Here is a 27,776-nt window from a genome sequence, read left to right as displayed (position 1 = left end):
TGTTAAAACTGTCTTCACTTACATGATCCGTTTCCCTTATTCCCTTCCTATTCATATATTCATCCAGGTGCTTCTTGAATGCTGCTGTTGTGTCTGCTTCCACCACCACCTCTGGCAGTGCGTTCCAGGCACTCACCACACTTTGTGTGAAAAACATGCCTCGCACATCAGCTTTAAAACCCCCCTGACCGCACCCCCCCCCCCACCCCAGCCAACCTTGTGAGACGTGCCAGTGAAGATGAAGAGTCACGGTCTTACATTGCAGACACCAGCTTTGATACTGACGTCACATGTATTTTCGAAGTTAAGTAAATGGAGGGATCTGCATGTCGGGGTGAGGGACAATGAAAGATAATGCCACCACCAGCTGCCTGGAGGGTGAGGTCACATATTCCTTCCACTGTGGGTCACTCAAGTGAAGAGTTTCATAGCTCTCTGTGTGTTTCCTGTCAGACATATGCACCTTGCCTAGGACTCCCTTTTATGTGACTGTGTCTTACCCAGTTTAAACCTCAGTTTCTTAGACATTTGACTAAATGTTGTTACACTACTATTTGTTTTATTTACATCAGGAAAGTATTGGAAGGTGTTGTTAACAGTGCTTTTAAACAGCACCTGCTCAGTGATGCCCAGTTTGGGTTCCACCAGGGCCACTCAGCTCCTGATCTCATTACAGCTTTGGTTCAAATGTGGACAAAAGAACTGATTTCCAGAGGGGAGGGGAGGCTGCATTCAACTAAGTGTGGCATCAGGGAGCCTTAACAAAACTGGAAACAATGGATATCTGGGGAGGGGGGGGGGGGGGTGGTGGGCAAACATCCACTGGTTGGAATCTTTCCTGGCACATAGGAAAATGGTTGTGGTTGTGGGAGGTCAGTCATCTCAGCTCCAGGACATCTCTGCAGGAGTTCCTCAGCCCAACCATCTTCAACTGCTTCATCAATGACCTTCCCTCCATCATAAGGTCAGAAGCGGGGATGTTTTGCCGATGATTGCACAATGGTCAGCACCATTCACAACTCTTCAGATACTGAAGCAGTCCGTGTTCAAATGCAACCCGTTTTGGACAATATCCAGGCTTGAGCTGACAAGTGGCAGTTAATAGTCATGCCACGCAAATGCCAGTCTATGACCATCACCAATATGAGACAATCTAACCATCTCCCCTTAACATTCAATGATGTTATCATTGCTGAATCCCCCACTATCAATATCCTGGGGTTACCATTGACTATAAATTCAACTGGACTTGCCACATAAACACAGGCTCCAAGAGCAGGTCAGAGATAAGGAATACTGTGGCGAGGGAACTCCTCTCCTGACTCCCTAAAACCTGTCCATCATCTATCAGGCACAAGTCAGGAGTGTGGTGCAATACTCCCCACTTGTCTGGATGAGTGCAGCTGAAATAACACTTGAGAAGCTTGACACCATCCAGGACAAAGCAGCCCACTTGACAGCAACATATCCATAAGCATCCAGTCCCTCCATCACCGATACTCAGTAGCAGCATTGTGTACCGTCTACAAGATGCACTGCAGAAATTCACCAAAAATCCTTCGACAGCATCTTCCAAACGCACGACCGCTTCCACCTAGAAGGTCAAGGACCGCAGATACATGGCAACACCACCACTTGCATGTTCCCCTCCAAGTCACTCACCATCCTGACTTGGAAATATATCGGTGTTCCTTCACTGGTGTTAGGTCAAAATCCTGACGATTCCCTCTCTGATGGCATTGTAGGTCAACGGACAGCATGTAGACTGCAGCAGTTCAAGATGGCAGCTCACCAGCACCTTCTGAAGGACAAAAAAATCTAGGGACATGCAAAAAATGCTGGCCGTCCAACGACACCCATATCCTACAAATGAATGAATATAAATGTATCTAAAATTTTTGGTTGGATTTGTGGAGGTGGATTAGTTGCTTGTCTGCTGCTTTGTTTATCATATTCAGCTTTGTGCTTTGACAGTTTTTAAAACTTTTGAGAACTGTGAATTGTTGAAAGAATCCAAAAAAAAAATGTATGGGTAACACAATTGCAGAAGTGGTTGCTTGATTCTCTAAGTCTCGAGTGCTGAATTATAGAATAGAAATAAATTATAATGGGTCTTAGGACATTTATTTATAGCTATCCTGAAATGAACAAAAATATCTAATAATTGTTTTCAGCATCTCATTAACTACTGCAGTTACATTTGGAGGAAAAGGCACAGACAGCTGCTGTAAGATGGGTGGCTGTGGGCCTGGAACATTAACACACCCCTAGTCTTAATTAGCCTCATTAACATGGGCTTGCATGCTTTGTTCATTGATGCTCATCTTAATATATTGCTTTCTTTATTAAAATAACAAAAGTTTCAATTACTATTCTATTTGTTCCATTTTAATTTCATCAACCAATGTTAACTTGCACTCTGCTATATTTGGAATAGAGATGCCTTTTGAACTCATTTCCAAACGTCTGACTGTGAACCATTTGAAACTCATTATTTCAGTATGTAACTAGCTGGTGAAAACAATTAGATAATCACGTTTTGTAGTTTGTAGTACCGTCGTCCTTATGCAACCAGAAATTAATTGGATTTATGGTCTAAATAGATGGCTGTTGATTTACTTTTAATTTTTGAGAGAAGTAATGTTGCTTTTTGACCATCTATTCAGCCAGGCTATGGAAAGTCAGTTTTAACTTGTGAAGATACATCTCTGATTGTAAAGAGTTGTTGTGCTTTTTTTTGTTAAGTAGTATTTAAACAGTTGAGGGTTAGCTGTTACAAAAGCTAAATACTGCGGATGCTGGAAATTTGCAATTAAAATGGAAAATGCTGGAAAATCTCTGCAGATCTAGCAGGATCTGTGGAGAGAGAAACAAAACATATCAGGTTATGACCTGAAGGGTTAGCTGTTGTAAACTTGTTCACCATCCTACGCACAAAGTCAGTTCCAGTTCTCTCAATATGAAATGTTGAAAAGAGCAAGTATGCCCTTTTCGCTCCAGTTAACATAAACACAGTTAATGTGACATAGAGTTGGGAGTCTGTGCTGTCCGTTCTATTATGAAGGCTGTCTGTTTCCACCTCAGTCACATTCACCCCCTGCCTCATCTCATCTGCTTGAACCCTCATACACTTACCTATACGCAGGAAAGTTTAAGTAATTGTTTCAGTATTTGATTGTCTGTGAGATTTGTTAATAAGTAGCTGAATTAAAGGTAATTTACAAACACCAATAGTTTTTAATCACAAGTTAGAAAACTGCTTCGCCCAGCACCATTCCCTCCTTACGTATAACAGTGTTTGGACTGTGTACAACAATCAAATGATTTATATGCTAATTACTCATCTGTGGTCACTGCCACAGTATGTTCAAATCACATGACCTCTTGTGCTCTCCAAATCTCACTACCCCTAAGACATTGAAGATCTGGTGGGTCATTCTCTGGAACAGTCATGCCCGGGGGTGCAAGGGGATCTGTGGTCCTGCAGGTTCTGCTTCTGGCTGAAACAAAACTGAAAGGAGAGATGCAGCATCAGATGCGGAAAGGTGCGAGAGCAACAGAAACAAGAAAGAAGGATTAAAAAAGTAAGGAGAGAGTGAGTGAGAGAAAAAGATAAGTGAAAAAAAACAGAGGGGTATCCTATGTTTATGAAATGTCATGTCTAGATTTTGATGCCCCAAATCGATTCCTATCCAATGAAAGAATTTAGAAGTACGGGCACTCACTATCACAGAGAAACAGCAAGATCCCACAAACATTTATCATGGAAAATCTGTTTTTTGAAAGAGTTTTTGAAGAATTAAAAGTTTGGTCAGAAACAAATGCATCTTTGAATATTAACGTGGTATTTTTGATACCGAGCTAAATTATCAATAAAAATACATAAGAGAAAAGAGCAGGAAATAGAGAGAGAGAGAGCATCAGAATGATTGGTTCAGGAAATGTTATTTTCATTCTTTCATGGAAGGTAGGCATCACTGGCAAAGCCAGTATTTGTTGCCTATTCCTAACTGCCCTTTGAGTAGCTTGCTTGTGCTGTCTGAGAGAGCAGGTGGAAGGTCGAGTCAACCACATCATTGTGTCTGTGTCACGGATAAGCCAGACTGGATAAAGGTGGCAGATTTCCTCCCTTAAATCTGCCCAATGGGATTTTACAAGTCGATGGTAGTTTCATGGCCGCCATGACTGAAACCTACTTTATATTCCAGATTTCTGAGTTGAAGTTAAATTCCAGCAGCTGTCGTTGTTTCCAGGCGCTGGTTGATGTTCAGTCTCCGATGTGAGGTTTATTTGTGCACTCCTGCTGTCTGGCGAGGGGCATGATACTGGGTGTGGGTCCAGGGTCCTGGTTGTCCCCACCCCCCCCACCATCCAAGTTTTGTATCCCTGGGTGAGACCAAAAGACCAATCTGTGCTTTTATGTTTTAAATTTGTCTTTGCTTTGCTTTGAACTTGTAACACTGTCAGATTTGCAAACCTTGCTTCAACTTTCAGAATTTGAATTGCCTCATTTATTGTCTTGTATATCTCAAAAGATTACATCTGACCCAGCTTCTTTCAAGCCTGTAAGTTCACACTTATCTAAAATTGTTTTCTCTGGAGTCAAATTTTGGGTATTTGTAGCACATTGCCACCTCGATTGTTGGAACCACTTGCTCTACGTAAAGCCTATGAAACCCCTGAACCAATGGGTGAATTATTCCATGAAAATTAAAAATAGCGCAGAGTGGAAAATGCTGAAGCTAGACAGACTAGGGACCATCAGTCTGTCTTATTACCTACTGTTTGCGGTTAGAAAGAAGTCAAAAGCCACTGCCTGCGATATTTAAGTCTGATTTTCCGCTCGCTCCTGGTCAGCCCAGGAAACTTCGAACAAATCATTTCAGATTGGGACAGGGGGTTTGGTTTGGATTGCATTGTCAGGGAGTTGACGTCCATTGGAATTGATTTTGAGAAAAATGCAGCTACTTGCAGTCCTGATGACCTTTGGCCTTGCTTTGAAAGCATCTGGTGGGCCTGGCCTCTGATAAGAGAGTGCTGAAAGACTGAGTACAAACGGGTTCCTGTCCTGGAGGAGGACTTGCTAATGTTAAAATAGATGTGTATGTGTTTAGCACGGGAAGAGACCATTAGGCCTTTCTGTCTGCACTGACTTTAAACTGCTCTTGTAAGCTGGTTGTATACACAGACAGAGCCACAGGCCCACTCTCTCTCTCTCTCTCTCTCTCTTACGCATGATCAGTTTGAATCTTTAGACACCAACACCATTCTGAATTGTGTAGTAATGTTACTCACCACTAGAGCACAGAACTGTACCACACAGGAACACACTCTACAGCCCACCATATCTGTGTTGATCATGTTGCCGTTTTAAACTAACCCCATCTGCCAGCACATGGTCCACATTCCTCTGTTCCTTACCTGATCATGTGTCTATCTAAACACCCCTCAAGCTTTGTTATTGTTCCTGCTTCTGCCGTCTCCACTGGCAGCATGTTTCAGGTACCTACTGCCTGTTGTTTTTAAAAAAAAATCCCTTGCACATCTTCTTTAAACTGTTCCCCTTGCACCATAAGCCTATGCCACCTTGTATCTGGTATTTCTCACCTGGGAAAAAGACTCCAAATATCCCGATGCTCCCAGCCTCATTCCTGATGATGGGCTTTTGCCTGAAATATCAATTTTCCTGCTCCTCAGATGCTGCCTGGCCTGTGCTCTTCCAGCACCACACTCTTGACTCCAAATATCCACCCTTTCCATGCACCTCATAATTTTATAAACTTGTATCAGGTCACCCCTCAGCCTCCAACACAGTAGCAAAAACAATCAAAAGTTTTTCCAATCTCTGTATAAAGCTAATACACTCCAATCCAGGCAACATACTGGTAAATCTCTTCTGCACCATCTTCAAATCCTCCATATCCTTGCTAAAGTGTGGTGACCAGAACTACACACAATACTCCAAATGTTGCCGAAACAAAGACTGATACAGCTGCGACATAACTTGACAACTTTTATATTCAATGCTCCAACCAATGAAGGCAAGCATGTTGGAAGCCTTCTTTACCACCTTCTCCTCCACTTGTGTTGCCACTTTCAGGGAGCTTTGGTCTTGGACTCCTCTGTATATCAATGCTCCTAAGGGTTCAGCCAGTTACAGTATAATTTCCTCTTGCATTTGACCTTCCAAAATGCATCACCTCACACTTGTCCATATTCTCTGCCCAATTTCCCAGTTCATTTATATTTTGCTGCATCCTTTGATATCTTTCCTCACTGAACACTGACACGAATTACCCATTAAAGACCTCGCCCACATCCTCTGACTCCACACACAATTTCCCTCCTTTCTCCTTGAGTGTGTCTACCCTTTCTCTAGTTATCCTCTTGCACCTAATATATGTTTAAAATGCCTTGAGATTCTCTATAATCCTAATTCCCAAAGTCATTTCATAACCTTTTCCAGTCACCCTAATTTCTTTAAGTTCTTTTTTAAATTAACTTATGGAATGTGGGTATCTCTGGCTGGGTGGGCCAGCATTTATTCTCCATCTCTAATTGTCCAGAGGGCAGTTAAGACTCTATCACATTGCTATGGGTCTGGAGTCACATTTAGGTCAGACTAGGTAATGGTGACAGATTTCCTTCCCTAATGGACACTAGGAGCCAGATGAGGTTTACTGACCATCGGCAATGCCTTCATGGTCATCATTAGAATCTGAATTCCAGATTTTTTACTGAAATCAAATTCCACCAGCTGCTGTGGTGGAATTTGAACTAAGATCCCAGAATATGAGCTGGGTTTTTGGATTAACGATAATATCACTAGGCCACTGCCTCCCCTTCTCTTGTGGCAAAACATCAGCGATTCTCAATGATCTTTGTGTGGGAAACGATTTCTTCCACTGTTTTTTCTGGACTTTCGGTCTTGTGTTCTGGGAAGAGGCTGGACTGTTGGCAAAGCCATAAGCATGCGCACCGACTGCATCTCTACCAATCCTGCCAACTTCAAAATGAGACTGATTATTACAACAAGTCATCAGGAGCTGGATGTTCCAAACAACTGTTTGTTACAGATAAAATAACAGCAGGAAACAGATGCAGTGATTTGTAAATGGAAACACAGCCATTGGTATTAACTGTAGCTGTTTTTTCCTTCACTTGTGATTGGATAGTGTTTTGGGAGCTAATGGAACTGGCTGACTCTACACTTCTGGAGGTGCAGACTTTGTTAGTGGAACATTTCTGATGCCATTCATTGTGTAGTGCCTGGCAGTGATGTGCAGTTATTTCAAAATGAGCTGTTTCATGCCCGTTTCATCAAGGGTAAAAGCTGATTAAGCTCCCTATATGGAAGCTGAATATTTGCAATCTTATGTTTGCATTGTTTTAGTTGCTAGAATATCATCAGCTCTATTCAATCTAACAAACCTTAGAGAATTGAGTTAAAACCAATTCAGGTGAGTGTTTTTATTTGGGGTATGGCAGCAATACCAAGGACATTGAAGTTACTAGTTAGCACAGATCATACTAGAAACACGCTAAGGCTATTTGCTATGTTGATATGTAAGTTAATCCTTATATTTGATTGCCACAATGTTTGGATTTGATGCTTTTAATAAATCATTTTGCCCCGAACAGCATTTTCCAGGAGTGCACCTCATTTTCGACATACTCCGCGTCTTCCAAGCATTGGCATTGTATTGGCAGCACAGAACCAGGCTGTTAAAGCCAACAGCTCTTCACTGGGTTTATCATCCAGGAGTGCTACCTCCCATGTTCTGTAATAAACCTCATCAGGTTATCCCTTGTTTGGCTGCTTTATGTTTTCACGTTGGCAACTTTTGCAAGTATTACAAGACTATCTGAAGTTAATAATTAGTTTAACTTTCCCACAGTGCTGGCTAAAATATCAGAAGTGAGTGCTGCACTCTGGTAAATAGTTTTATTCTTAAACTGCTTGAAGGTAGTTAAAAATCACACAATACCAGGTTATAGTACAATTGATGTTACACGGAATTAAGGGCTACGGGGAAATGTGGGTAAGTGGAGTTGAAATGCCCATTCAGCCATGATTGAATGGCAGAGTGGACTCGATGGGCCGAATGGCCTTACTTCCACTCCTATGTCTTATGGTCTTAACAGGTTTATTTGGAAGCACTAGCTTTCAGAGTGCCGCTTCTTCATCAGTAGCGCTACAAAAGCTAGCGCTACCAAATAAACCTGTTGGATTGTAACCTGGTGTTGTGTGATTTTTAACTTTGTCCACCCCAGTCCAATACCAGCACCTCCAAATCATGCCTGAGGATATTGGTCCCTTTGGAGCAGCTAAAGCCCCTTTCGAAGTTATTTGATGATGGGTTCTTGAAAGTTATCCACAAATTGGACTTGATGCTTAGGCTGAGTCCTTTCACAATTCTGAGTTAATGAATGGGGAAAGTGGGAGAGAGGATCATTTTAATTATGAGTAGCAAAAATGACAAACACTATTTATTTAGCAACCGTGTCATCACAGTGCCAGTGTTGGAACAGTGAACTGCTCCTTTTCTAGTCTCACTCCTCCACTGGTCAGAACAAAGTTTGAAAATAAGAGACAGCGATGTTGTCAATTGTATCGCTATTACTTTAGTTCAGTACTAGAAACAAGTCAGCCAGGTTTCTTCACTAATAATTAGCAGCTTCTTACAAACAAACTTTTGTTAAGCTATCACGAATCTCGGAGGGAGCGAATGTTCTCCCCAGTGTCATCCTAAAAGTTTAAAATAAGTGCATAAGGCTTCCCCAGTTTACCTGATTTTTCCTGGTCTAGCTGATTTTCAGACTCTGATTGATGAAAAACATTGCCCAGGTTTCTGTACATAGTAAGAGTTACTATTTAAGCATAATTAGACTCTACCTACAAGAAAACGATTGCACACAGTCAGCATAAGTGCTATAAATTGAATCTTTAATCTCTCTCTTACTTATGCACACACTCTCACTGTCTCTCGCACACACTCCCTCTCACTGTCTCTGTCTTACTCACATTTTCTCTCTCTGTCACACACAAAGACGCACATTCATATGTGTGCGTGCACACTGAATAACAGCTTACAGATAGAGAAAGGCTGGGAGGCAGTTCAATGGTTCCTGTTCATTGGTTACTAATATGATTCTTATACTGGTGAGAAAGTTGCTTTCCGGTTAACTTTTCCCCATGCTTCTATTGGTTTACAAGAGACCAAGGTAGCTGGGTCACTCGTAAAAGAATTCTGACATAGCAATTAAAAACCACAGCTTCCAAAAGCACCTGGTGGGCCACATTTGTTACTTGTTATTTGTTTAAATAATTCATTGGGTGATTTGGTTACAGTTCTTCAAAATTTCTATTAAACTGAAAGTGGGGTTCTTCCCTAGTGGCAAATGGACATCAGGACAGAAAAAGGTGGAAACTGATGTTTGTGCTAAACTACAGAAAAAAACTTCCAAAAAACCCTTGTAAATCTCTGACAGTTTTTCACTGCTGAATTGAATGTATGAATTATTGGTGTATGAAACAGCCAGAACTAATTCCAATTATATCTCAGCAAAATTGAAGCTGTTAAACTTGGCTCCCACCAAATGCTCTGTACCTATGTCCCTGACTTCACCTACTCCCTAACTGCCAAGTCAGGCTGAATCTAATTGAGTGCATCACCATTGGTTCTCTGTGTGACCTTGAGTTGCACTCCATGTTCCAGTCTCCCATCCAGGCATGTTATAACAAATCTCTGGAACCTAGACCTCCTGACTCAGAGATAGGGACATTACTACAGCACTGCAAGAGCCCTTCTGTTCTCCCATGCGTCAAGTATATTCACTGCACCATTGCATAATGAGTGTCAGCCATCTTCTGGCAAATCTCCAGAAATCTGTTCCCAATCCCCTTGCTTGAAATCTGAATTCTTATCTTCAAATCTCTTTGAGTATTTAATTGCTCTTTCTGTCATTTCTCTTACCTCTGTTAGTGCTTGAAACATTTAACTTGAATAAAAGTGTTATATCAATGTAAGTTGGTTGCAGGAGTAGTGTGTAGGAGAATGGGGTGGGGAATGGGGCGTGATGTCTGTTCTATAAGGCATTGGATGTTTTCCCGTTTGTAATTTACAGTCAATTTATTCACCTTCCTTTCATTTTTCCATCATACAAATTCAGTATGAACAGAAGCATTTGGAACTGGTTCTGAATTTCCTGTGGTATAGGAGAACTGCAGTTAGCTCTTGGAAACAATATCCTCACACAGGAAAAGTGAACCAAAGGCACACCGACCTTCCTCATGTCATACGTAATAGGTCTTGGAATAAAGCCCCCAATTTTTCCTCTTGATACCAAAAACCTGTAACATTTTTACAATGCACTAAACCATTTTAATAACACCCCCATCACCATGATGGATATTGTTTCCAATCAACACCACTTTGTTCTGTAGTGTAAGTTAGTATGACCAGTTGAAATTTGGCATTCTTGCATTTGTCCTGATGAATGCAAGTTGAAAAACTTTGGATACGTATCTATCTTTTTGACAAGATTCAAGTTCTCTCCTATCAAGGGACTAATATTCTCCTCTAGTTAACTGGGTAAGTCCCAGCAGTGTCTTGGCTGGTGTTGGTCACCCTCACTTGCTGCTTTCTCAGCTATGTTGTCAATGTTCTGTCGTAAATAATGAGTATGATTCTATATGCCTTTTTTAATATTATTTACACTTTTGAGAAGGCACACCTCTCTTGCTTTGCTAACTGATCACTATACAACAGTTTATAATCTGTATTTCAGAGATGAACGGAATCAATCAATCATTGTTAGCGGAGAGTCTGGAGCAGGGAAGACTGTCTCAGCTAAATATGCCATGCGATACTTTGCGACAGTCAGCGGTTCTGCCAGTGAGACTAATGTAGAAGAGAAGGTCCTGGCTTCAAACCCCATCATGGAGGTGAGATTGATGACGAAGAGGCAATTTAACTAACTCACTGCTTTCCTAATGGTTAAATCTGAAATATGCTGTAATAGTTCAAGGGTCATTGAGAGTATATGTTTGATAAGAGTCAAGAAAAACATTTGTTAGGCCACTTTTGGGATAATGCGTGCAATTCTGGTCTTCTTCCTATTGGAAGGATGTTGTGAAACTTGAAAGGGTTCAGAAAAGATTTACAAGGATGTTGCCAGGGTTGGAGGGTTTGAGCGAGAGCGAGAGGCTGAATAGGCTGGGGCTGTTTTCCCTGGAGCATTGAATGCGGAGGAGTGATGTCATAGAGGTTTATGAAATCATGAGGGGCATGGATAGGGTAAATAGACAAGGTATTTTCCCTGGTGTGGGGGAGTCCCGAACTAGAGAGCATTGGTTTAGAGTGAGAGGGGAAAGATATAAAAGAGACTGAAGGGGCAACATTTTCCACGCAGAGGGTGCATGTATGGAATGAGCTGCCAGAGGAAGTGGTGGAGGCTGGTACAATTATAACATTTAATAGGCATCTGGATGGGTATATGAATAGGAAGGGTTTAGTGGGACTAGATTAGATTAGATTAGGTTCTCTACAGTGCAAAAACTGGCCCTTCGGCCCAACCAGTCCACACCGATCCTCTGAAGAGTAATCCACCCAGACACATTTCTCTCTGACTAATGCATCTCGCACTACGGGCAATTTAGCATGGCCAATTCACCTAACTTGCACATCTTTGGTTAGGTTGGGATATCTGGCCGCCATGGAAAAGTTCGTCCGAAGGGTCTGTTTCCGTGCTGTACATCCCTCTGACTCTATGACTCTATAAAATCTAAGCTGAATTGTCACTTGCTTTAGGTTGAAAAAGAATTTCTCTTTAAATATGGTGTGAATGAATTTGTTCATTTCAGTTTATTTCATGTTACCTGAAAGATTAAAAATTTTCTTGAATATGTTTGATAGGATTGCATGCAAATTTAAGTACATTGTTTGTGCTATTCACGCTATCTGAATTGGACACAGCTAACATGGACCCATGATATAAAAGCAGAAAATACTTGAAATGCCTTTGCAGTTGATGTAGGTCTTGTGTAAGTTGTGACAACTTAGTCATTTTCCTTTGTAAGTTTTCTTGATGGAATCATTAGTAAGGTAGAGTGGTCAAATATATGTTCTTCACCATCTTGTGGAGACTGTAGTTCATCTGTCTCCAAACGTCATTTGAGCTTATCCCGCCTTAGTTTGTCTAAAGTTGTTGAACTGCCAGGAGCAGCTGCTTTGAACACGATACTGCAAGGCGGTGTTAGCAGCAATATTGTATCAATCATTGACTCTGTTACTAATAGAACAAATGGTTTTGCCTTGATCTGTTGAATTTTATGAACTTGACTGCTGTTTTTAAAGAGAATTCCCCTGGACAATTTTCAAAGGGTGATCATTTGAAAACTTGGACATGCTCGAGCAAATCTTTAGGATTGCGAACTTTCTTTGATCTTGGAAAGAGGCAGATTACATTGACACTCATATAATGAGCATACAAGACCCGCGGGTATTTGTTTGGCTTTTATCTGTGTGTTTTAACTGCTTCCTTGTTAGAGAGGCAGATTCCACAACTCCAACTGGACCTTAAACACAGCAATACAGCCTGGCTAGTTTTTCGAAGAGATTCTTAATTCTTCCTGAAGTGCTGAGAGAAGACAAATGCCAACAAAGAAGAAAAGTGATTGGGAATATCAAACACCCCTCAGCTGCTTGGCTAAAGATGACAGAAATCATTGGGAGAGATTGGGAACTTTTCAGAATGGGGAGCAAAATGAATTCCCCCTCATGAGGGACTCACGCTGTGTTAGAATGAACTGCACGGATCCACAAGGCTTCTCCAGGAATGGAATACTATCTAATTTAATTGCAAGTTCTGATTGCGTAGCTGAAGTTGGAATAATTGCAGCATGGATTTGTTGAGGTTATTGTACATGCAGTTCAGTTGGAATTTGCAGAGAATGGTGTGTACCCCATGATGCAATGATGCAATTGGATTTCGAATTGTATGATGAAGCAGTTGTTTACACAATGACTATGACATTGACTATCCTTAGAACAAGAAGAGCATCCATCACTGGCTTGGTCACCCTCTTAAATTTAACTCTTGGGTATCATTTTTAAATTTCACCATTGAAACGTTAATGTAAATCTTTCTTTTGCAATTGATGATATTTCTGGAAAACGAGAACTGACATTTTTCTAAACTTTAACCTGTCCCTTGGGTGCAAGTTACATCGCACCAAAAAAAATTATGTGGGGAGTTGCCCTCTGTCACCGACAGACTGTTAACTAGTTAACTGTTAACAACAGGGGAGTACTGTGGCTCAGTGGTTAGCACTGCTGCCTCACAGCGCCAGGGACCTGGGTTCAGTTCTCACCTCAGGGCGACTGTGTGGAGTTTTCACATTCTCCCCATTTCTATGTGGGTTTCCTCCGGGTGCTCCGATTTCCTCCCACAATCCAAAAGATGTGCAGGTCATGTGAATTGCTCATGCTAAATTGCCCGTAGTGTTAAGTGCATTAGTCAGGGGTAAATAAAGGATAGGTGAATGGGTCTGCATGGGTTACTCTTCGGAAGGTCAGTGTGGACTTATTGGGCCAAATGGCCTGTTTCCATACAGCATGGAGTCTAATCTAATCTAGTTTTGTTCCTCTTCATTATGTTGGCTTATTAGTTAATCCATGCTTTGCGATGTGACTGGCAGAATGGCAACTGGTAAGATGTAATTTTGCAGATGGTATTTCAGCTCATTGCAGGCTGGAAGATATGAATATTCCCTTGAGCAGAAGGGAAAATGGAAGCCCAATTTAGGATCTTTGACCTTTGGAAGAGTTGCATTATATTTTCAATGGAAACAATTGTAGTTAAAAACTGTTATGGTTAGACATCTTAAGGAGTTTTGTAACTTCTCAATCAACATTTCTTCAAAAACAATACCTATGGTAGAAGGAACCATTAGTCATGACAACCACTGGGAGTGTAAAGTGCAAGTTATGTGAGATTTCCGAAGACCAAAGTGAATTGTAAAAGAAACTGACAGATTCCTCACCAACTCCCTCCTTCTCCCTTGGGTTTGGTGACTAAATTGGTCCCTCGGTTGAGGGAGTTGTCCATTAATGGGCTAAATTGGACTAATAGCCTCTGAACTTAGAGGTATGAAACATACAAAATTCAGAAGGGGCCTGACAAGGTAGATTATGAGAGATTGTTTCTGGTAATCAAAGGGTCTAAATGTGAAGGCACAGACTCAGGATAAGAGAGATTGATCATATAACACTGGGATGAGAAGAAATTACTTCATAGAATCCCTACAGTGTAGAAGCAGGCCATTCAGCCCATTGAGTCCACACTGACCCTCTGAAGAAGGTTCCTTTTAACCCTACATGTCCCATTGCTAACCACCTAGTCTGCGCACCCCAATGGGCAATTTAGCATGGCAAACCACAACCTGCACATCTTTGGACTGTGGGAGGAAACTGGAGCACTCACAGGAAACCCACACAGACGTGGGGAGAATGTGCAGTCTCCACATAGACAGTCGCCTGAGGCTGGAATCGAACCTGAATCCCTGGCACTGTGAGGCAGCAGTGCTGACCACTGAGCCACCGTGCCGCATTTCACTCAAAGGGTTGTGAGCATTTGAGTTCTGAACTCTGGAGGGTTGTGGGAACATCATCTTTGAATGCATGTAAGGCTGAGAGAGACAGATCTTTGGTCTCTTGGGAAAGTGAGGGCTGTGGGGAGCGAGCAGAAAGGTGGAGTTGAAGTCAAGGCCTGCCGCAGTGATTGTATTAAATCGCAGAGCTCTCTTGACTGGCTATTTTTCTTTTCTATTTCTTGTGTCCTTGTATTTCTAAGGTAATTTATAGAAGCTGGGCTAGAAATTGCTTTATTGACCCAAAGTATTTGCTTTTGGGGAAAAGAAATCCCACCATACCTTTGCAGAATGTGACACGCTTGATGAAGAAAATAATGCACTCAGCATCCCAGACAGCTCGCCTTGTTAGATTGAACTGCACAGATCCACTAGGCTTCTAGTTTAGTCTCTGGTCCATGGAAAAGTTTGTAGGCCTCGGTTGCTGCAGCACATGGAATGTTATGGTTCTACTCTGTGCCTTTGGGCAAGGGAGTGGGTAACCAGATTACACCTTCCAGCTGGAAGGTGTATGTAAGGACAGAACATGATTTGCATGCGATGTGGTGTCAAGGTTGTGCCAGCTTTCAGGCAGAGAATAATGTATGATACAACATTGTGCCAGGATTTTGATTAGTATAACATTGCGAGTTTCCTATCTTGCCAGGGCTACAGGCAAAGTGGGCACTGTTTCTCAAGGAGAGGAAGCAGACTTAGAGCGCTCCTTTTCTTTAACTTAAGTGGAATTGGCAGAATGGTTGTTGGGAAATATGCTCAAAGAGGGAGAGGCAAAGCATTGCAATCTTATTTGGAGCAATATGTTGTAAAATGGAGGCAGGCTAATGATTTTAAAGCATGCAAGTGTTTTCCTGGCATCGTGCCTGCTTTCCTCACCTGAATCCATTAAATTGAATTTGTGACTGATCTAGTTTACGGAGTAATTTCCAATAAATGTGCACAGTGTAATTCCGCGGAAGAGACCTTCCAGCTGCAATCTCTACCCTAGAGCACATCTATATATTTTTCAAGAGCTTGCAGCAGCTGTCAATGTGGACTGACCGAGACTCTTGATGTTTCCCAGTTGTGCTGAATTATCAAACAGTCCTGAGCTGCCCCTCTTAACCAGGTGCACGAACTCCATTGGCATTGAGCTCAGGGTGATGCAACTTCAAATCATTTGGGAAAAGGTGCTCTGTTCTATCTTGTTTGGAGATGTTATTGCACACCTCTGGAACAGGTGGGAGTTGAGCCCAGGCATCCTGACTCAGAGGTAAGGACACTGTCACTGCGCTGCAAGAGCCCAAATCATTTAGCAAACCGACAGCAAGCTAAATTACGACAGCTGGTTTTGATTAGATTCTGCAAAGATAAAATTGAACAGTAATATTTTGCATATGCTGTCTGCTTTTGAGAGACTGATTTTCAAAATTGTACATTCTTTGTGATTTATTGTGCCTCTGTATAATGACTAATCTAATGGACCTAAAATTTCTGCAAATGTCCAAACTCTTTGAGGAACTAATCAGTTCTGTTCTGATTGACTCGGTGTATGATTTTGAGAGAATTTTCATCCAGTTGGGCTTTAAAATGCAGGCCTGCCCAGTTCTCCAGTGGTGGCATGACAGATTGTCCTTTATGAACATTGGTTAAACAGTCATTTTAAGGTGCATGTCTCTTTTTGCTTGGCAGTCAATTGGAAACGCAAAGACGACCAGGAATGATAACAGTAGTCGATTTGGGAAATACATTGAAATTGGATTTGACAAAAGGTATCGTATCATAGGAGCTAACATGAGAACCTACCTGCTGGAAAAGTCGAGAGTTGTGTTTCAGGTATGTGCTATCACAAGTCACACCTTTCTCTAATGAGAGAGCAACTCTATGGTCCTCTGGGATTATGGCAACTTTGCCTTTATGTAGTCAGATGCCTAAAAGATCTCTAAAAGTATGTAGATAGGGACTGCATGTATTGTACATATTGCTAACTTCCAGTAATTGTTGAAAGTGGTTTACACCCACTTCTATGGGAAGTGTTGGGATTTTTGAGCCATCATGCAGGATGATTTGGACTACAATATTTAATGAAGGTGGAAACCATGGTTCCTGGTCCATTAATAGCTGAGAGCCTTAGTCTCCTGCAGCCACTATGTGAGTCCACGTCTCAGCATTCAATGTTTTTTTTCATTCATTCATGGGATGTGGGTGTCACTAACTCAGTCAGCATTTATTGCCCAGCCCTAATTACCCAGAGGGCAGATAAGAGTCAACCATATTGCTATGGTTCTGGAGTCACATCTCGGCCAGACCAGGTGAGGATGGCAGATTTCCTGCCCTAAAGGACATTAGCGGACCTGATGGGAATTTTGGCATTGGATTCATGGTCATCGTGCGATTCTTAATTCCAGAGTATTATGGAATACGAATTTCACCATCTGCTGTGGCGGGATTTTAACGCAGGTCCCCAGAACATTACCTGGGACTCTGGATTAATAATCACTAGACGACTGCCTACTCTCTCAGATTCCTTATCTCCTATCCGAGTTGTCGGATGTTGTTCCTTAAGGGTGTTAAATCCTCCGTTAAGGTGAAAGGGGATGTGGTGAGTTACCGACTGTACAGGTTGGTGTTGATCTATAGAGGTGGTTTTCCTCCTTATCCACTTTACATCTCTTGGGAAGTAAGGCAGGGCAAGTGACTTGAGGTGTTAGTGGGAGAGCACTTTGAGGCCAGTGATCATAATTCTATTAGTTTTAAAATAGTTATGGAAAAGGATAGACTTGATACAAAAGTCAAAGTTATAAATTGGGGTAAGGCCAATTTTGATGGTTTTAGGCAGGAACTTCCAAATGTTAACTGAGAGAGGCTATTCTCATGTAAAGGAACAGTTAGAAAGTGGGAAACTTTCAAAAATAAGATAACGAGAGTTCAGAAACAGTATGTTCCTGTTAGTTGAAGGGCAAGGCTGGTAGGTGTAGGGAATGCTGGATCACTAACAAAATGTAGACTTTCGTCAAGAAAAAGGAGGCATATGTCAGGTAGGGACAGCTGGGATTGAATGAATCCCTAGAAGAGTATAAAGGCAGTAGGAGTGTATTTAAGAATGAAATCAGGAGAGTAAAAAGGGGGTATGAGATCACTTTGGTAGAAAGGGTTAAGGAGAATCCAAAGATATCCTACAAATACATTAAGGGCAAAGGAGTAACTAGAGAGAGAATTAGGGCCCCTCAAAGATCAGCAAGGCTGTCTGTATGTGGAACCACAGGAGATGGGTGAGATACTAAATGAGTATTCCGCTTCAGTATTTACTGTGGAGGAGGACCTGGAAGCTCGAGAACTTGGGAAATAAATAGTGATGTCTTGAAAAGAGTCCATATTACAGAGGAAGAGGTGTGCATGTCTTAAAATGCAAGAGGTGGTTTTCCTCCTTATCCACTTTACATCTCTTGGGAAATAAGGCAGGGCAAGTGACTTGAGGTGTTAGTGGGAGAACACTTTGAGGCCAGTGATCATAATTCTATTAGTTTTAAAATAGTTATGGAAAAGGATAGACTTGATACAAAAATCAATGTTATAAATTGGGGTAAGGCCAATTTTGATGGTTTTAGGCAGAAACTTACAAATGTTAACTGAGAGAGGCTATTCTCATGTAAAGGGACAGTTAGAAAGTGGGAAACTTTCAAAAATAAGATAATGAGAGTTCAGAAACAATATGTTCCTGTTAGTTGAAGGGCAAGGCTGGTAGGTGTGGGGAATGCTGGATCACTAGCAAAATGTAGACTTTTGTCAAGAAAAAGGAGGCATATGTCAGGTAGGGACAGCTGGGATTGAATGAATCCCTAGAACAGTATAAAGGCAGTAGGAGTGTACTTAAGAGTGAAATCAGGAGAGTAAAAAGGGGGTATGAGATCACTTTGGCAGAAAGGGTTAAGGAGAATCCAAAGATATCCTACAAATACATTAAGGGCAAAGGAGTAACTAGAGAGAGAATTAGGGCCCCTCTTCCTGAAGAAGGGCTTATGCCCGAAACGTCGATTCTCCTGTTCCTTGGATGCTGCCTGACCTGCGCTTTTCCAGCAACACATTTTCAGCTCTGATCTCCAGCATCTGCAGCCCTCACTTTCTCCCTTCAAAGATCAGCAAGGCTGTCTGTATGTGGAACCACAGGAGATGGGTGAGATACTAAATGAGTATTCCGCTTCAGTATTTACTGTGGAGGAGGACCTGGAAGCTAGAGAACTTGGGAAATAAATAGTGACGTCTTGAAAAGAGTCCATATTACAGAGGAAGAAGTGTGGATGTCTTAAAATGCATAAATCCCTTGGACCTGATCAGGTGTATCTCAAAACTTTGAGGGAAGTTAGAGAAGTAATTGCTGGACCCCTTGCTGAGATATTTTTGTTATCAAGAGCCATGGGTGTGGTGCCATAAAACTGGAGGTTGGCTATCGTGGTTTAAGGAAGGTGGTAAGGAAAAGTCAGGGAACTATAGACCAGTTAGCCTGACATCCGTGGTGGGTAAATTGATGGAGGGGATTCTGAGGGACAGGATTTACATGTGTTTGGAAATGTAAGAACTGATTAGGGAGAGTCAAGATGGCTTTGTGGGTAGGAAATCGTGTCTCACAAACTTGGAGTTTTTCGAAGAAGTGACAGAGAATTGATGAGGTAGAGAAGTAGACATTGTCTATGTGGTTGTCAGCAAGGTTCTGCAAGGTTAGATCACATGGAATCCAAGGGGAGCTAGCCAACTAGATACAAAATTAACTTGAAGGTAGGAGACAGAAAGTAGTGGTGAAGGGTTGTATTTTTTGGACTGGAGGTCTGTGGTGTACCACAAGGATCGGTGTTGGGTCCATCTGCTTTTCATCATTTATATAAATGATTTGGATATGTATATAAGAGGAATGATTGGTAAGTTTACAGGTGATACCAAAAATTGCTGGTGTAGTGGACAGTGCAGAAATTTATCTCTGAGTGTATTGAGATCTTGATCAGGTGGGCCGATTGATTCAGATAAATGTGAGGTGTTACACTTTAAGGCAAATCAGGGCAGGGCCTATACATTTAATGGATGATCCTGAGGTGTGTTGCCAAAAAAAAGATTTTGGGGTGGTTCCTTGAAAGTGGACTAGGTGGTGAAGAAGGCATTTGTCATGCTTTGCTTCATTGGTCAGTGCATTGCGTAGAGGAGTTGGGATGTCATGTTGTACCTGTACTGGACATTAGTTTGCCTCTATTAGAATATCATGTTCAATTTTCGTCCCCCTGCAATAGGAAAGAAGTTGTGAAACTTGAAAGGGTTCAGAAAAGATTTACAAGGATGTTGCCCAGCTTGGAGGGTTTGAGCTATAGGGAGAGGCTGACTAGGCTGGGGCTGTTTTCCCTGGAGCAGTGGAGGCTGAGGGGTGACCTTATAGAGGTTTACAAAATCATTATTGGCATGAATAGGATGAATAGACAATGTCTTTCTCCCAGGGTCGGGGAGTCCAAAATTAGACGACATAGGTTTAAGGTGAGAGTGGCAAGATTTAAAAGGGACCTAAGGGGCAACTTTTTCATGCACAGGGTGGTGTGTGTGTATGCTGGTACAATTACAACATTTAAAAGGCACCTGGATGGGTGCATGAATAGGAAGGGTTTAGAGGGATATGGGCCAAATGCTGGCAAATGCAACTAGATTTATTTAGGAGGTCTGGTTGGCATGGACAGGTTGCACTGAAGGGTCTGTTTCGGTGCCATGCAGTCTGAGTGGCAATAGCAGTCAGAGTAGTCTGTAATCCCAGCTGTATGATTGTGGGTGGCTACAGTAGGGAGCGTTAATAGCACTGGGAGGTGCCCCATGATTAAATGTATTGCTGCACAGAGGCTAAGTGCAGGGAGGTTATACTAGAACTAGATAAAACGGGGGCTCGGCCACAGCTAGAATATTGTGCAGTTCTAAAATCCACTTATAAGCCAGATGTAACTGCTCTGTGGAGTGGGTGCAGAGAAGGTTTACCGGGATGTTGCCTGGACTGGAGAGTTTCTGTAATATGGAGAGACTGGGATTGTTTTCCTTTGAGCAGAGAGACGGAGGGGGACATTATTAATTTGAATTTAATTCATTCAAGGGTTGATGGTGTCACTGGTGCCATCCCTAATTGCCCAGAGGACAGTTAAGAGTCAATTACATTGCTGTGGGTCTGGAGTCACATGTAGGCCAGACCAGGGTAAGGTTAGCAGTTTCTTTCCCTAAAGGATATTACTGAACCAGATGGGTTTTCCTGACAATCAACATTGGATTTGTCGTCACCATCAGAGTCTTAATTCCATATTTTTATTGAATATAAATTCCACCATCGGCCATGGCAGGATTCAAACCTGGGTCTCCAGAACATTACGTAGGTCTCTGGATTAACAGACCAACAACAATCCGACTAGGCCATCACCTTCCCATCCTTCCATTTATGATTGAGAAGTATAAAGTTGTGAGGGGCATAGATGGGGTTGACAAGAAGAAACAGGCAGAGGTTTCGAGGGAATGTGTGGAAAACCTGTTTCCCCCAGAGAGAGGTGGGAATTTGGGACTCACCGCCTGTAAATGTACCAGAGGCAGAAACCCTGATAACATTTAAGAAGCTTTTAGATGTGCACTTGTGATGCCAGTACATACACGACAATGGGCCAAGTGCTGGAAAATGAGAGGATAAAAGTTAGGTGGTTGTTTTTGATCAGTATGGCTGCAAATGGGCTGAAGGGCCTTTTTTTTGTGTAGTTGATCTAGGTGACACTATAACTAATTGTGTATGTGCATACGCACCTTGGGTGTTAGTCATATCTTTCAGTTCTGCTTTAAAATTGCATCCATGAGATTTGAAACTGTCATCTGCCCTCTCTTCCAGGCTGAGGACGAAAGAAATTATCATATTCTGTACCAGCTGTGTGCCTCTAAACATTTACCAGAATTCAAAGCTCTCAGGCTGAGTACGTTTATCATTATTTTCTCAACTTAAGCTTTGAAATCATGAGCAAAAAAACTCATAAGACCTAATTGCAATTTTGTTTGTTTGTTCATGGGAAATGGGCATCACTATCTAGACTGGCATTTATTGCCCAGACACAAGGTAAGAGTCAACCACGTTGCTGTTCATCTGGAGTCACACACAGGCCAAGTTGGGTAAGGATGGCATTTTCTGTCCCTGAACAACATTAGTGAGTCAGATGGTTGTTCCTGACAATTGACAATGGTTTCATAGCTGTCACTTGACTCCTGTTGAATAACATGGTCCAATGTAATGGTCCCAAATGAGAATGGCTTTCATACGAGTCATGTACCATGACTTGTACAGTTTAGGTTCCTCCATTAATTGAGAAGCCACGTTAGAACCCTCTACTGCATCAAAACTAGGCCAAGAGATTTGATGCAGCCTGATATCCTGTAACAGATTCTGCAAATTGCTGCCCAATTAGCCCAAACAGTCCCTAAACAGCGCAGACCTCTGTCTCTGAGAGGAATGACATGTCTCGCTGCCAGAAAATTTGTTGCCATTGCTGCGTGCTCCTTTCTGCATTTTTTTTTTAAAGAGACTCGCTTGTGGTATTAGCCTGTTTGGAACAGCTTATCAAAATGTTTACTTTCCTTGAGCACAGTGTATCATAATCAAAAGCTGTTTGCCTCCCATTACTGATATCATGGATTGGCATCCACACCAGTTGATAGAGAAAACTGTTTTCTCAGTCACGGTGATTGTCATTGTCATTTCAGTTTGGTTTGGAAGCTGCCCTAAATGACCTTGATTACAAAACCGAAGTGGATCATCCCACCCATTGGAATGAGATTGCAGAGAGCTGTGTGAAGTATTATTGAACATCAATTTTAGTTTGTGCTTTTGGTGTACATTATCTTCCAAATGCTTTTTTTTCTTTTTTGAACATGTTTTTTCCCAGGAGAAAAATATCCTGCTAATTAACTGTACTGCTCATATCTATTTGCTTTCAGGCAATGCTGAAAACTTCCACTACACAAATTTGGGAGGTAATCCGATGATTGAGGGAATAGATGACGCCAAAGAAATGATGAATACCAGGCAGGCTTGCTCTTTACTAGGTGAATATACAAAGTGTTTCATTGACTTCAATCTCACGTTTCAACTTTTGATTCAAAAGAGTCAGATTTGGCTATTTGAACCTCTCTCTATGACTCTCGAACATTATTCAGTTGGAGTTCTCATTGTGTGTGTTTGTTCATGCTGTGTGTGTGTGTGTCATTAGTGAGGCCAGTGTTCAATGCCATCGTTGGTGGTGAGTCATCTCCTTGAATTGCTACACTGTGTGTGTTGCATGCACACCCACAAGGGAGGGCCAGGGTCTTGACTCCATAATGAGGAAGGAACAGTGATATTTTTCCACGTCAGGGTGGCGTGAGGGGAACTTGTGGATGATGGTTTCTCCGTGAGCCCTTATTCTAGGTAGTCGAGGTTGCTGATTTGTTTTGGAAGTGCTTTTGCGGAAGCCTTGGCCAGTTGCTGCTGGGTGTCACCTAAAAGGTGCACACTCACAGCTACGGTGCCCTCTAATGGTGGGAGTGAAAGCTGAAGCAGATGGCGACTTAGTCCTGAATGTCAAGCTTCTGGAATGTTGTTGGAGCTGCACTCATCCTGAAAGTGGGGAGTATTCCATCATACTCCTGACTTGTAGATGGTGGATAGGTTTCAGGGAGACGGGAGGCGAGTTATTCCCTGCAGAATTCCCAGCCTCTGATCTACTCTTGTAGCTGAGGTATTTATGTAGCTGGTCCAGTCAGTCATCCACATTGAGCAAACTAAATAGTAGTCAGTATTCTGCAGTCACACCTGTTTTTAATATTTTCTTCAAATACTTTATTCATACAAGTCATGCTCATTTCTCTGGGCTTCTCTCATTACACTTGCTGCTTGTTTCGTGAGTCAGGCCAATCATACTATTGAAATTATTCAGGCTATTTTTCCAGGTAAGTGTGAGCCAATGTCAATTTAACTTGCTTTTGAAAACCCCTTCCTTGAAGAGATTGCCAACCTTCACAGCAAACCAGAATGTCACATTATCCAACTTATTTTAAATTGTTGCTTAAAACTGTGCTGGTACATTATTCCAAATACTCACTCAGTTTTGAAATATCCTTTTGAAAAGGGCGACGTCTGTGAGGTAGAGAGATGTGCTTTCTTCCCTCTGAAAATAGCCTTTCATTTTTCTCAGAATTTTGAGATCCAAGTGCCAGAACGCCTGATACAAAATGAATTGTCACAGCTTTCAGTATGTTCCCAAACGAAAGATTGCACCTTGTAAGGTGAAACATGTTTGTGGTGTTGGCTTGTACCTAGTTTCTTTGTCTGCTATTTAATGGGACTGTTAACCAATTCATTGTTAACTGTAAAACCCGAAGATTAATTTCTCAGCTTATTTCATGGTACAGGATTTCACTTTAGACGTGATGCTTATTTTCAAAGTAACCTGTTTGACAAAGTCCCTTTAAATCTTTTGCAGGTATTAATGACTCCTACCAAATGGGAGTCTTCCATATTCTTGGAGCAATTCTTCACTTGGGAAACGTGACAATTAAATCGAACGAGCGTGATGCTGACAACTGTTTTATCCCGGTGAGTATTCCCCAATATTGGACAATCTCCAGAGTTTGTTCGATTTGTAGCCACAGCAAAGGCTGCGAGAATTGTAGAACACAGAGCATGCTGCAAATCTGAAATATAATCAACAGAAATTGCTGGGGAAACTCAACATGTCTGGCAGCATCTGTGGAGAGATAGTGAAAACAGCTGCTGTCATCTTTCTTCAGAGATTCAGCTTTTGCATTCATGGGCTGCTTGAGGGATTTCTGAAGGCTCATCCTCCTTTACATATTGATTGGCAAAGATCAGTTAGATAATCAACATTCTTCATTCGAGATAGAAGTGAGTGTTTATGTGTGACTTGGCCATAGAGTGAATATTACAGATGAACTCGATTTGATTTTCACTCAATATCCTCAGCAATTATTCATTCAAACAGGAATCTGGACCAGGACCCATCAACAGCTCACACTTCCCTAGTGTAAGAATGACAGCACAAAAACATAAGCTGTTCAGCCTGTTGGTCATTATGCTGCTCTCCCTACCAGTCCTCATCTGATCAGAGGCCATCGACTCCAAATAAGGGGTTGCAGTTTAAAACAGAGATGAGGAAGAATCTCTTCTCTCAGAAAGTAATGAGTCTGTGGAGTTCTTCGCTGCGGGTGGCTCTTGAGGCTGGGTCATTAAGTATATTCGAGGCTGATTTTTTTTTTAATCAGTAAGGGAGTCGAGGTTTATGGGGAAAAGGCAGGAAAGTGGAGAAGGGTATCAAATCAGCCTTAACGTAGTGAAAGATGGAGCAGATTCAGTGAATTGAATGGCCTATTTCTGCTTCTGTATTGCATGGACCCTAACCCTGTTCCTTCATCCTGTTGACTTGGCTTCTCCTTAAATGCTTTGCTACTAATTGCCTCAACAATTCCATGCAGGAGCATGCTCCACTCTCTAATGTAGACAGTGGAGTGATGATAATGCGACTGGGTCTGTTATTCAGAGGCCCAGGCTAATACATCGGGGGCAAGGTTTCGAATCCCACAGCAGGTGGGGGGAATGTAACTTCAATGAATAAACCTGAAATTAAAAGCTCGTGTCACTAATGGTTACAACTAATCTCCTTTCGGGAAGATAATCTGCTGTTTTCTTCCCAGTCTGGCTGAAATGTGACTCTGGACCCACATCAATGGGGTCATTCCTGAATAAAGCCAGGAGATGCTGGAGAAACTCAATTGGCCTAGCAGCCTCTCTGGACAGTGAAATATAGGTAATAAACGAGGTGCAGGAGAGCAAATGCAGACAGGTGGGAAGGTCAGTGAAGCAGAGGATGGAAGAGATTACAAGATTCTAAGTGTCAAAGTACAAAAGCTGAAAGGAGTGATGATAATTTTCGAGAAGCTGAAATAAGGATATAGTGAGTAGGTGTTAACAACAGAATGGAGGTGAGTTGAACTGGAGGCTAAAAAAAGAGAAACAAGATACAGACCTGGGGGATTGGGAGCTATGTGTGTGAGGGTGCAAATCAAAATGAAGCATAGATAAAGCTGGTGGGATCTGAAGTTGTAAAGTGCCTACTTTAAGTGGAAACTGAGATGCTGTGTCCACCAACTGGAACACTCTGGCAGGCCTTGGGCACAATAATGAGCCTGGCAGCAAGATGAATTGAAATGCCAAGTGACCGGAAAGGTGCATGGGTCATGCTTGCAGACTGACCAGGTGACTTGCACGATACAGTCCCGTAAACTGCATTCATTGTCCCTGCTGTAGAGGACACTGCTTGTGAACAGTGATCTGGACTGAAGTTAATACGAGTAAATTGCTGCTTCACCTGTAAAGGAGTGGTTTGGGGCTTGGTCGGTCAAGGAAAGGCGTGAAAAAGCAAGTGTCACTCCCACTTGGAATTGTGTGGGATAGTGCAATTGACAGGAGATTGTTGAGGTCTTGGTACATTTCCTCATTGAGCCTGAGTGTCCCTCAGTCCGTTGTCCTGAACCTTGGCACGTGCCAGTCTTCAGCACATGAGCATGGATACCTCTTTGCTTTGGATGACTGGGAAGTATCAGCAAGGCTCACAGAGCATCTTTCACCAAATTGATGTTCCTCCAATAGCAGTTGATGTCTGTCTCTATGTATCTTCCCTCGGGACAGCCCAAAGGGCTCTCAGTCCTTTGGTTCAACGCTGTTTCATAATATTATCAGGTCCTCCTTCTGTCTCTTGTTGCCGAGGGCAAGTACTTCTAACCTTTTTGAGCTTTCCTGATCGCTATCACCTGTCAGTTCCACAAATTTAAGCACAAACATGGTGCAGTTTTTTGGCTGCCTTAAGAAGGTGTGCTGACGTTGGGTAAAATACCATAAAATAATTCTTTTTGTTTCCTGGATATTTATGCATTAAAATACAGGCAGAGTATAAAAGAAAATGTTAGACCATCGAAGTTGTCTTTGCTGATCATTCATCTTGGTTTTGATGTTGAAATCCACTGTTGTTAGTGTTCACTCCCGACAAGCGAATTGCAACTTAAACTCCCTGTTTTTGGTGCTTATTATGATTGTGCATCAATTAAACTTCAAAGGTAATCTTCCACCACAGCATTTCCAACCTCAAGCTCTCGGGACTGACAAAAACTAAGGAAGGAGACATGATTGTATATTCAAATAGTAATTTGGGCTAGCAAGATGGATGTCAAAACATACTAGAGTTCATTGTCCTCTGTGTTTGAGGTTGTTTTGTAAAATCATAGGACAAAGCCAAGCTGAAAGAATCTTGGTATCATGATTATCTAGTGTAAGGTATTGGCAGGTGACTTATTACTGACCCTAGTAGGTAGCTGAACAATTATTTAGCAGTTATAACAACAGTTTGTGCTTGTATGTGTAAGTGCCATATCGTTACAACCTCTGCTAGTTCTACATCTTTGAGATTTCTGAAGTCCTTCAATGTTGGCCTCATGTACAACCTCCATCTCAATGCTGCCCCATTGGTGACTATCAGTTGCCAAGGTTCTAAATCCTGGAACTCTCCCTAAAACATTTGGCTTTCTTCCTAGTTTTCCTCTTTTAAGGAGCCCATTAACTACCCACAACTTTGGCTAAAGTTAGTCCATCTTGCCGTTATGTTCCCCTTATCATCTTAATATCAAACTTTTATTTGTAGTACTCCTGATAAGTACCTTGAGGCATTTTACCATGTGAAAGTTGCTGTAGCATAACAAATATACCAGAGCCCTTCAGTAGTGCAGTCAAAATAATTAGCATCAAGTTCATTGACAACATACTGAAAGACCTGACCAAACACTTGGCCAACAAGTGGTCTGAAAGGAAGAGCAGGAGGAGAATACGTGAAGGAGTTTAAGGTTGGGATTGAGAATTCATCAGTGATGTAGGATCTACACATCTAAGAGCACAGGCATCAGAATTTGGGTGAAGGAGGGGATTAGGGGAAGAGGGTGAGGAAGGCTGGAGGAGGTTAAAGAGGGGAAGGGGGTGAGGAGGGTTAGAGGAGGTTAAAGAGGAGAAGGGAGTGAGGAGGGCTAGAGGAGGTTAAAGAGGAGAAGGGAGTGAGGAGGGCTA

At 42.0% G+C, this 27,776-nt stretch overlaps 1 protein-coding gene across 1 annotated transcript in view; it reads left to right on the top strand.

The window, feature by feature from the left end:
* myo5aa (myosin VAa) overlaps window positions 1-27,776 on the top strand; it is a 178,391-nt gene that overhangs the window by 77,561 nt on the left and 73,054 nt on the right. The window contains exons 5-9 of the mRNA XM_043677062.1: window positions 10,792-10,948; window positions 16,322-16,465; window positions 21,513-21,594; window positions 22,610-22,717; window positions 24,133-24,245. Coding sequence (XP_043532997.1) covers window positions 10,792-10,948; window positions 16,322-16,465; window positions 21,513-21,594; window positions 22,610-22,717; window positions 24,133-24,245 — 604 coding nt within the window. The remainder of the gene's footprint in view (window positions 1-10,791; window positions 10,949-16,321; window positions 16,466-21,512; window positions 21,595-22,609; window positions 22,718-24,132; window positions 24,246-27,776) is intronic.

Source organism: Chiloscyllium plagiosum, chromosome 36, assembly GCF_004010195.1.
Source record: "Chiloscyllium plagiosum isolate BGI_BamShark_2017 chromosome 36, ASM401019v2, whole genome shotgun sequence".
Lineage (NCBI taxonomy): Eukaryota > Metazoa > Chordata > Chondrichthyes > Orectolobiformes > Hemiscylliidae > Chiloscyllium > Chiloscyllium plagiosum.
Note: the sequence above shows the minus strand (reverse complement) of the source record. Positions and strands in the feature narration are given on the sequence as shown.